This window comes from Tubulanus polymorphus, chromosome 6 (genome assembly GCF_964204645.1).
Source record: "Tubulanus polymorphus chromosome 6, tnTubPoly1.2, whole genome shotgun sequence".
Taxonomy (NCBI): domain Eukaryota; kingdom Metazoa; phylum Nemertea; class Palaeonemertea; order Tubulaniformes; family Tubulanidae; genus Tubulanus; species Tubulanus polymorphus.
The window spans coordinates 1,944,420-1,956,597 of NC_134030.1; the positions used below are offsets into that span (position 1 = coordinate 1,944,420).

Sequence of the window (12,178 nt, forward strand, 5' to 3'; positions counted from 1 at the left end):
ACAGTTCTGGACCCAGCTTCACAGTTCAGGATCCAGTTTCACAGTTCAGGATCCAGTTCCACAGTTCAGGATCCAGTTCCACAGTTCCACAATTATTTTAGGCTACATGGTTTAAGTTGAAAAAAACCATTTTCAATCAACTCTTATGAAAAGAACGTTTTAACCTCAACGAGATATTTTTAAACGTTGATATTTGATTCTTTTTGATCCGAGATAAAAACAGTCGGATATTTTTTTACGTGAAACAATATTTCTGTAAAATGTGAATTTGACACTGAATGATGCAAAAAATAAAACGTTACAAAAAATCAACGCTATCCTCCAGCTATGAGTTAAAATGGCTATCGTTTATCTACAGATATAAATAATGTAAAATAGATTTAAACATGAGAACTACAAATTTACAATTGACTGAAAAAGCAAAGAGACCTTGGAATTAACGAGTGGGTTCGTGAAAATTTACTGGCAGTTATAGCTCGTACTGGCGCGAATAGCTCTATCCAATATCAGCGGAAAAATGCAGTGTCTTTTAAAGGCAAATATCATATTACAGATATTCAGTATTTGAATTGATAGCTATGAGTGGAGATGTTTGAGGGGGAGAGAGAAAGAGAAAGATACTTCAGGGTAGATCAATGTTTTTTAAATCTGATGACTAGCATTAATATGTAAAATGTATTATTTGCTTTTTGTAGATGTTGCCATAGTAATCTTTATAAGTGGCAGTCATTTTGAACAAAGCATTTTCATCGGCGCTATCAACGGAATATTTGTATCATCATTGCCCTCTCTTTATCGACGGTACAATCCCTGCCTGCTGTCAAACGGCCCATTTGAAAAAAGTCAGGGTGATCAAATTTTCTTCAATCTCGACAGAGGGATTTAAGATGGCTGGATAGGGCATACAGTATGCGGGGGGGGATTTACTCACAAATGGTTTTTATAGTTATCATTACGAGGTTTCATTGATTGAGCATCGACTACGGAACCAAACCGTCGTGAAATAATTGTTAATGAAATGATTTTAACTGGAACACAGTCAAGTTTTCACCGATGGCCTCACTGTCGGATATAAACGCAGCGATATAAACATATTTTCTCCGATGCTGATGTCGTTAATTATGAATGAAAATCAGTGTATAATTCTGTATACGACAATGCTGCTGCTGCTGCTGCTGCTGCTGCTAAATCCCTTGAGAAATAAAGGTGTTATTATTGATTAAACAAAGATGTATCGAATACGCGTTGGTTGTATTATGAATCACTCCGTCGGAGTTAGACGGAGATTTACTCCTCCGATCTGCTCCGACATTCTCATCCATCTATCTCTTTACTTTTCATTATTGTACGAAGCATCCATCCGTTGCCGTAGCGATTTTCATTGCGATCATCCATTTAGAAATGTCGCCGGTGAAGAAGGAGTATAGTCTTATATCGGACTAACTGACTACTGCTGCTGCTCTGTTGTTACCGGATACCGCATTATTTTACCGTTTAACATTGTTGTTTATTCACCGCGCTATGATACCGATATTCCAGGGGCCAGTTATACATTTAAAACTTAGATTGAAGACCAGTTTAAGACCATCTAAGTTTAACAATACGACCATTCTATTCTGGTTTATTGACCAATCTAACAACTTAAAAGATATATATATATATATATATATATATATATATATATATATATATATATATATATACATATATATGGGCCCTGGGGCAAGTCTAGAAAGGCAATCTTGGTTCTATGGTACGATCTAAAACTTAAGATACTACTTTATCCTTGCTCTGTCCGAACGTGAAGTTGGCCATTTTCAGTGATCTAGTCCCGATATAACAAATCAACATCTGCTTTTCGGTTTAACAAATCATTTTTTACGAAAGTTAATGATTTAAGATCAATTGCTCATGAGTCTACTCGAGTTCTGGTCCATTCTATTGACATACGGGTAGATGTCCTCATGTTATGGGTTTATCATTTACTTACCCAACAAAGCACCGGCATCGAAATAGTTAGTGGATGGACCGGGACTTGGCTGAGAGGGAGCTAACTGCTGTTCTGCTGCTCCGCGATCCATGGCCATTCAGCCTAGAAATAAACATATATAGAACATATCAAACAGCGAAGTTGAAAATCATTGACCCAACCGAGGGGAAACACTTAGCGTGATGGCCACTTTCAATTGACTTGCTTTTTCCTTGATTATTCCCTGACATGCACACGTTGTTTTCCCTGACTTGATCTGCTAAGAATTCAATCAATTAAAACAGTCATATACCTAAGACATAGACGGCAACTGCATTAATCTCAACACATTTTCCCTGATTTTAAGCTTTTTTACGAAGTATTTCTTGTTATAGAATAGTAACTAATCTGAAAATGAGGAACCGTAGTCAGCTTTGTATGGGCATTCTGCAGCAGCAGCAGCAGCAGCAGCAGCAGCAGCAGCAGCAGCAGCAGCAGCAGCAGCAGCAGCAGCAGCAGCAGCAGCAGCAGCAGCAGCAGCAGCAGCAGCAGCAGCAGCAGCAGCAGCAGCAGCAGCAGCAGCAGCAGCAGCAGCAGCAGCAGCAGCAGCAGCAGCAGCAGCAGCAGCAGCAGCAGCAGCAGCAGCAGCAGCAGCAGCAGCAGCAGCAGCAGCAGCAGCAGCAGCAGCAGCAGCAGCAGCAGCAGCAGCAGCAGCAGCAGCAGCAGCAGCAGCAGCAGCAGCAGCAGCAGCAGCAGCAGCAGCAGCAGCAGCAGCAGCAGCAGCAGCAGCAGCAGCAGCAGCAGCAGCAGCAGCAGCAGCAGCAGCAGCAGCAGCAGCAGCAGCAGCAGCAGCAGCAGCAGCAGCAGCAGCAGCAGCAGCAGCAGCAGCAGCAGCAGCAGCAGCAGCAGCAGCAGCAGCAGCAGCAGCACTGGGTACTGTACAGACCACTACGCCCATGCTCTACGCCTTCTAAACCACAATTTCATTAATTAATTATCACAAACGACAATGAATTTCAAACATTAAATGAACAATCAATCAATACCGGTTACCGGTATGTTGTTATTCATGTGTGGAGAGTTAGTGTGTGACAGCAGCAGCGCGCGATGTTAATCGAAGCAAGTAACAGAAAAATGATCATACTTTATACAGACAGCAGTAGTACATATCTCTTGAGTGAGCAGAAGAGAGGAGCGAGGAAGGATCACTCTCGTGTAAAGAATACATCACTTTTATCGATCATCCGAATTCTATTTCCTTGTTAGGTATTAAAACTATAAAACCCGATGCACGATAAGAACATATGTGACGAATACAGCAAACAGTCACAGACATAAAATAATAACAGTGTTTATTTAATCGTCTTTGTGACGTGAATATATATACACGAGAGATTTTAAATAGTCTACAGATGGAACGTTTCAGTGAAATATATTGATCTGAAGTTGATTTTCATCAGGGGTAGAGAAGGAAAGCGGCTGCAGCGTCGTCATCAATGATTGATCTGATTTATAAACGTAATGAGGAATACCGAGGAGTACAGTCCTTCCATCCGTCTGCTCACTAGCTCATCCCATCATCATCGTTTTATATCATTAATATAATGTATGATTATTATTGGACGGGGAAAAACATTGTGTACTGCAAGAAAAACAAGACAATTAATGAAAGATAGAGATTTTTTTTAAGACACTGAGAAAGGGAAAGGAGAGGAACAGAGAGAGAAGGCAGGAGGAACAGAGAGAAGGGAAAGGAGAGAGAAGGCAGGAGGAACTGAGTGATGGGAGAGGAGAGGGTAGAGAAGGCAAATAGAGGCTGAGAGAAGGGGGGAGGAGTGGAACGAAGAAAGGAAGAGGTAAAGGGAGAGAGAAGGTTAAGGGAAAAGAGAAGGGAGAGGAGAGAAGGGAGAGGAGAGAAGGGAGAGGAGAGAAGGGAGAGGAGAGCCAGTAATATGTTAGTATTTTCTCGTTGGAATGTTACACGTTTTATTAGAGGCCCTATAGAATTTAACATATCTCCAGTCATGATTCCTGATCATGATACAAAATTCTGAATAAAAAAAAAATCTGTTCAATATTGAACTTTTTTCAGGCGTTCTGTTGAAAGCCTGCGTTATTTATTCACAGTTTGCTTCAGATTAATTTCTTATGTTTACACAATGAACAGATATAGATCGAGGAAATGGAGAGTGAGAGGGAGAGAGCGAGGAGAGAGAGAGTGAGAGAGAGAGAGAGAGTGAGAGTGAAAAATAATAATTTTTTATATTCATCACATCTGAGTCAATATAATTTAATGAAAGTGAGGGAGAAGAGAAGAGAGAGTGAGAAGTTACCGGTATATATATATATATATATATATATATATATATGACTAGAAGGAGGAGAAAGGATCAGAAATGGAAGAAGGGTGGTGCACGATTGACAATATATATATATACATGTAGATGATGCATTTATGAAGCTTCATGAATTATGGACATCATCATCTCTCTGCCAATGTCTCAGTGTCTATTTATAGAAGATAAACAGCTCACAATCAAATATATTACACACACGCACAGGTATATAATGATAATAATACAAACAGCAGCAGCACACTGACAGTCATCAGTTTTAGTGAAAAATTCAAGATACACAATGCGCGGCGCATATCAATTATAGATCATATCAAATGGTAGATATTTGATATTTTGAGATATCAACATGAAAATCGTTTTGCTGTTGGATATAAAATCCCAAGTTAGAGAGCGAACGAGAGATCCATGTGGACCTTGAGACTTCATCGAGATAATCGCCAGTTGCAGACACTTCTAGAGAATGAACAAGAGGCCTCAGGGCTGTTAAACGAAATTGATCCAAACGCTTCCACGCCCGTGATGCTACTTGATTATATATCATAACTTTCAGCCCAGAGTCCAGTTTCACAGATTTACCTCTTTCAAATCCTTATCTTTTCAGTTTATCAAAAATCAATTGGGGAATTGAATCATTTTTGACAGCTGGGCCGTGAAACAGGACCCGGTATCCAACCCATTCAGAACCTGTGTCCCTAACACAAATAAACCAACCTTTTATCATATGAAACAAACAGTTTTGATTCTAGTCCAATAAACTTGAGATAACGTATTTCTATATTTAAATTGGCAGTAAGTTCATTAACAGGTTTTACTAAAGGTGAATCTCACGTGATAGATTTATTTATAATCGAATTGTTTGCGATAAACAATTGGTGAAAGATATAGTTCAAAACAGTGGAACCTCATTACAACAATTCTAGATTCCAGTGATCGTTTTATATCTGAGGTGTTTATATTACAAGGTTCCGCTGTATTTAATCATACAGAAATGTAACTATAGTCCCGTAATTAGAGCTAAGTCTAAACTTAAGAAATTATCCAACAAAGGATCCACAATTATTTACCGAAACCTGAGTTTGCCGGAAAAAAAATGTCTTTTTACAATACAAGGGGTACGATAATATCTTTACAAGGCTTGATGATTACAGGTTTGAGGAAATATTCAAATTTGTATTGTATGATCAAAGCTATGGACTGTTTGAGAATCAATGATGGAATTTTCTGAAGGTTTCGTGAGTTTGGAGATTCAGATTCAGCAGGCGATGATCTAGAAATGAAAGTGGGGGATTCCAAACGGTATCCCTGCAGCTGGAGAGAGGAAGCGATGAGTTTTTTGTAAGAATAGAAGCCTAGAGATGGTGGGATAAACTGCTCAATAGAGTGTGATCTTTCTAAGAGGGGGGCCGGGCGGAGGGGAGTCCAGACACCTGGGAATGCCCGACTGTGTTAAACATGTTTGCAATTACATTTCATATAAGTACAGAATTACTTCAAAACTGATGGGTGTGAGGGAGAGGGAAGATCGAGGGGAGAAGGAAGAGTGAGGAGAGAGAGAAGAGTGAGGGGAGAGAGAAGGGGAGAGGGGGAAAGTGAAGGGAGAAGGAAGTAAGGGAAAGGGGAAAGGGAGAATGAGAGGATAGCGAAGAGAAGGGGAGTTTCAGTTAATAGCAAAATCTATTTCATTTCCAATGATTGAATATACTCACATATTTAGATAAACACCACTAAACTTTTACGTTTCATAAATGCCATATACAGATAGGTATACAGGAACATATGTATACATATAAATATACATATATATATATTCATATATATCAGGTTTTAGATGAAAAACCTACGGAGACAAAGTATAGAAATAATGTATGAACTAATATAATAGTGGTACGTACACTAGACGACGAGTAGTAGAGGAGATAATGCTATAAATCCAATCCATACGCTACATACACTCTCGCCGTTGTTACATATCTAGATATATTTCCAATTAAATATACAGTAAAAGCATGTATTTTTCAATGACCTAGCCAGGTTCAGATAATAAATGTATACATAGTCTGATTATAAAGTCTCTCTCATTCTCTCTCTCTCTCTCAACTCGCGCGGTATAAAACATATGTGCGTTAGTTAGTATTAACGCATTGTGGATCGTATGTATATGTGCCTATTGTAACGGTACGTGCTCAGAGTTGAAAAAATAATACAGAAATTTCTTTGATCGATAATAATATCAAAGTCATTCTCAGCATCTCGAGTAGCTCTGTATTATTATCCGCGGTTGATGCTGTATCCTCTACTCAGCAGCATCCGCCGAGAGTTTCAGATGAGATCCATCATTAATCGTAGAGATCACTGACCAGAAAATTATACATCATTGAAATAATACTTAAACCAAAGATTGGGAGATTATTAAAATACTGCAGATCACGATCAGTTGAATCTGGATTTTGATCAAACCCGGAGGGTTTAGTTTCTTGAAAAAGGGTTTTAAATTTGAAATGTTGCCTTTGTTGAAAGCAACCAACAGCAATGAGACTAGAAGATTGGAGTTAAAATTCTTGGCGAAAATGGACCTCTGCTGAGAGGATGAATGAAATATATCAGTGATTTCAAATTCTGTCAAGTTTCACGAGAAAGTTTTAAGCCTAAAACGGTTAAGTTTGAAATTGTTGTCCTCATTGAAAACATGAAGACTAACCAATGGTAATTACACCAAAAATTTTAGTTTAAATTTCATGTTTTCAACAATTCAACCGTTCAAAGCATTTAAAACTTTCCATATAAAAAACCTGGATTAAATTCATCAGTCTCACAGATAACCAATTAGGACTTCAGTATTGTTTAACATACTTTGCATATATTAACATTATTTTTCATAAAATAAAACTTCTGTAATAAACAAAAAGAGATGATCCAAATTAAGTCGGTTTTACTGTAATTTATTCTCAAAATGAATTTCATTTCATCTCATTAAAACCGTTTACGGTATGTTTAAAGAACTCTGAACAGATCTCTCCGCGCGAGAGAGATACAGAACGTTGAATAATTGTTGTTCATATTAACAAAGAAACTGTTGTTTATTTGAACGTAACAGATGAGTCTTCGGGGAAAATCAAAATTGAAAATGTTTCTCCCAAAGTGAAAGTTGAATCTAATTAAGAAAAATTGCGTTTGTAATTCGAGTTGAAAATGCCGGAAAATCGAAGAGATTTCATTCATACTTTCACTATTATAGGCCTAATTCTGGGTCGATAGTTTCAAAGGGAAAATCATATTGATACAATCAAAAATATAGAAATAATAGTAACAAAAGTTAAAATTGGCTGAGATCTAGAGGAAAAGATGATTCAATCAAAAATATAGAAATAATAGCAGCAAAAGTTAAAATTGGAATGCCGGAAATTTTTCAATCAATGAAAAACTGAATTTTGAAAAAAAAAACCCAATTTTTTCCCTCCTACCGCGGAAATATCCATCATCCAGGTTAAAAAGGTCGTTGAAATATGCGACTACTGAGTGTGAGGTCAATGAACCAGAGTTTCATTAATGCAACAAAGGAGTTTGTCACTTTGTGGACAAATCTGATCAATCACTGCTTATTCTATAAATAATACATTCTTTTTAATAACCTTTAGACATTTTCTTCCCAATTAAAAAAAAAAAACTTAACAACAATGATACCTTGTTTCTCCGCAGCGGCCGGTTCATTTTTGTAAAATATAAGAAAATTTGTAATCAGTTCATTTCTATAGCGGCCGGGTCTGTTATGGAAAAATTGATCACAATCTTTAAAAAGAAATGAACAGGGAAGATAGGAAGCCGGCTGGGAAAAAAATATTTCTCTGCTGGTATAGGTCAGAAACGTTGTTTATTTTACGACTTATTGCCTTCTCCCTATAAAAGCGCGGAGCTCGCTAAAAATCTGTCATCGAAGTTATTTTCGAAAAAGTCCAAGGGTCAGTTGTTCAAAGGTTGATGAAAGATAGAAAGCCGAACATCTTAGAGCGAGTGACCTCAGAAGGATATTTTTGAAAGTACCCGTACAATACGTAGTCGAGGTTACATTCAATTGTGTTTAAACTGCTCGGTTTTCATCCTATTTACGACGGGAAACATCAATAATTCAAGTGTAATATATATTTGCATACAGTGTATACCTTGATATATCAGTGAATTCATCCTAGCCGGTAATAATCTCAGATATCTCACTCTCAGTATCTTGAGATATAACAAAATATCAAAAATCGATATAAATCAAGCGAGATTGCTTATTGATCTTAGAGATATTTCGACTGATGTGACTTCTGCTGCTTCTGCTGCCGCTGCTGTTGGCGATATATATATATATATTGGAAAAATTTTTTGAAATATCGAAATGAGCTTCAAAATGATGAAAATCTCAGTCTGACGCTTGGTACGAGACATAGGCTACAATATGTTAGAATTGATCGGTTACTCAGGAAATAAGGGATAATTGATTAGGAAATAAATATAAATTAATCAAATATTAATTGTCATTTAATTAGCCAAGCATAGTTTGATAGGTCCAATTCAAACACGAAATAATTCTAAAAATACATGATAGTAAATCGCACCGCAATGATAGTTGAAAATGACAGGAGAAATATCATCAATACACATTCACTAATTGTTTCCTAAATATATATATTCATGATTCTTACCTGAGATGATGTTGTTGAATGTAATGAGCGTTACGGATTTCCCGTATCAAAATCCGTCAAAAATATAACCGTCCAGAAATGTTACGGTCAACAAAGTTAGAACGCATTGTTGAACTGACAGCTGAAAAGCGTAAACAATAACAAAAACAATGCGCGTGTGCTTAGCGAGCAGAAACTGCCAGGTCAGTGAAACAACAGGAAAATTCTTGTAAAACGCCACCAAGAGTTTGACTAGATTATTGTCGTGGAATAAAAATGGCTGTGTGTAGCCGGGGATTGAGTCAATAATAATGACTGTGAGCGCAGCGGAGAGACAGAGAGAGAGAGAGAGAGCGAGCAAGACAAGGAAAACAGAGCATCTTAAAACATCAAATTTCGCGCTATCGGAAACGAAATTCAGGGTCTAATTTACTACCTATGATCAGTAGGCTTTCTATCGTCGATACTAGCGAGTTTAGATCGACGATTTCGGGTGATTTTATACCCGAAAACGTCGATCGAATCGCGTCGAGGAATTCATAGTATTTACTACTACACAGGAGATATATACAGCGCTGAGTATCATAAATTGAATATTTTCAATAAAATTACCCTGATAAACACCGCCGATTTCAGCCGTTGCAAGACCTAACAGTAACTACGAAGAAAGCGAACCAACCCCGAAGACGATACGGTACATTCTGAGAGCATAAACGGATTTCTTACCTGTGGAATCTGAGCGGAATTGCGACGATGCTCTCTGTGTTTTCTAGTCGAAGGAATCTTATATTATCCTGCATGTGGTTCTCGACGTTGTGACGTCACCATTCATAGCAAACAATTCGTCGACATTAAATCGCTGTATCCTAAGCTTTACTAAAATCCATCTCACTCGTTTATTAAACGACGGATTCGCGCAGAATTTCGACACAATGCGCATGACGTTTAGACGTAACGAATGGTGAACTAATTTCTCCGAATTATTTGAAATAACGGTGAATTTTGAACGTTTGAAATTCGGGAAAGTGGTTGGAAGAAGAAATCGATTTTCTCACAATGAAGGACGGGTCTATTGAATGCGACCGAATTTATATTTAGTCGACACAAAATGAATTGTAAATTTCTTTGTTTGGGATCCTTTTCTATAACGAGCGTTTGATGCATTTTATGGGTTTGGTTTGAATCTGGGCCGGTGCGTGCGCGAGCTATCCGCGATTCTATTACTCGGACTAACTTTTCATTCAGGACGAAAAAAAACATCTCCCGGGTGAACTTTTTATCAATCTATTTTTAGCGACGGTTCGATTTCGAGGGTTTATGGTCAATTTTCAAGGCGCTCGACAATATATACAATCGAAAAATGTACTAATTTCCATGTGCGAATTACGGTATTTTTGATAAATTAGGGGCGTAAAATTTCCTGATGGAAATTTTTTTTCCAACAAAGGCGCCCTTAACAAACCCAGGGGTTTTGCTCTCGCGGACCCTCCCCGCCCCTCCCCTCCCCCCATCCTTATCAGTATTGAAATTACTTAGTCATTTACAAATTAGAAAATCAAGGAAAATGAATCACGGATATCTTTAATTGAATCTCATAACATCGCATTGATGAACCGCGCGAATTCTGCCTGGATGTTTTTTTATATCTAGTCCGCGATAATTTAATTTTTTTGGCTGAGAAATTTTTGAACCCCGGTTTTTGAAGTGTTCCAGGCCGGGGTGATTGAATTAAGGATGACGCACGCGCCAAATCCAGAAAGTGAGTCTATTGAACATTAGTCAGTCACACTTCACACCTGGCTGGTCACCCTCGCAATTGACCAACCACCTCTGGGACTGAAGAGACAAACTTCCAAGCGATGCAGTCACTTCGCCTCGGTGGTCTAGTGGTTAGTGTGTTGGCCTGACATGCGACAGGTGTGAAGTTCGAATCCAACCAATGTACTACGGACCTCTACTTGGTGGTTATCGTGGTGCTGTCCCGTCTCGAGCTGATGATCAGTTGGGCCCTAATCCAATCCCTAGCAAATTTCACTTTTATCAATTTACAGAACTTTTGGCGTGGATAATAAAATTAGCACTTTTTAGTGAATTGCACCCATTATAGACATTGAAGCTGCTTGTTGCGCCAAACCAGACGCTGGGGCCCGGGGGTTCGATTAGCCGTCACTTTTAATGACCACACTAAAAGATCGGATGGAATAGATTGGAATATTTTTTACTAAAAAGTGGTTTAAAATCTTAATTAAGAGAATGATCATGTTAAGAAAGAGGTCCCACCTCCCTGGTTAAATAAAGAGTGACAATGAAACAATTCGCCCGCCACAGTAAAAAGCGAGGTCACAATCTCGACCGTATAGTGCTGCCCCTATGAATTACGATAGCGGAGAAAACGTGAACTAAAATTATACTCGCTTGCCAGACACTTTATACGGCCGAAGTGGACAAACTATTTACCGATTTGCGGGCCGGATTCCAGAAAAAATTCTAACCGACTCTTAAAATAGAATTGATTGAAACTACTAAACTGGGAATTTTCTAAAGAATGAACAAGGTTTGACAGATTTAAGTTCCTATCGTTTTTTTGGAATAAATGCCATCACGGGCCTGGATAGGATTGAATGCATCGACTCTGAGTTTGTGAGGACAGTAGTTGGCGTGCCTTTGAAACTTTAGTCTCTATATTTTAAATTTTAGAATTTGTAGAGATTTGGGGTTGAAATCCATTCTACTGAAAGCAATGACTTTGTAAGAAGTGCGAAACAATCTAAGTACCCTACTTAGGATAGTGTGAAATTCTAGAATGCGATTAATTTTAGATATATTGTATAATGTTTTGTATTGCTCTACGTGATTGACACATCGACTACAGATATATCTAGCTTTGACCGTATTGCCCGCAAATGGAGTCCCGATATTTCGATTGAAGGTGAGACTCGACCTCAGATTACAGGTGTTTGTTCTCTGACGGTGCTTAATTTTCATTTAGCTAATCGCTGATTAATAACTAAGAATAACTAATGAACAATAATATCTTTCGATTCAGAAGCTTAAGCTAATTATCCAGATTATCATCTAAGAAATTTGCATGAAATATATCTTATATTTCAAAATTTAGGAAAATCTTGAATTTACTTTCAAAAAAAGTGATTCGTTCGCCGGCGCTAGTGCCGCCGTCTATCGCCAACAAT

At 38.0% G+C, this 12,178-nt stretch overlaps 1 protein-coding gene across 1 annotated transcript in view; it reads right to left on the reverse strand.

The window, feature by feature from the left end:
* The window catches only part of LOC141907146 (bromodomain adjacent to zinc finger domain protein 2B-like), a 35,656-nt gene extending 33,484 nt beyond the window's left edge, over positions 1-2,172 (reverse strand). Inside the window, 1 exon segment of the mRNA XM_074796721.1 lies at positions 1,991-2,172. Coding sequence (XP_074652822.1) covers positions 1,991-2,087 — 97 coding nt within the window. The 5' untranslated portion in view covers positions 2,088-2,172.
* Positions 2,173-12,178: the final 10,006 nt, after the last annotated feature.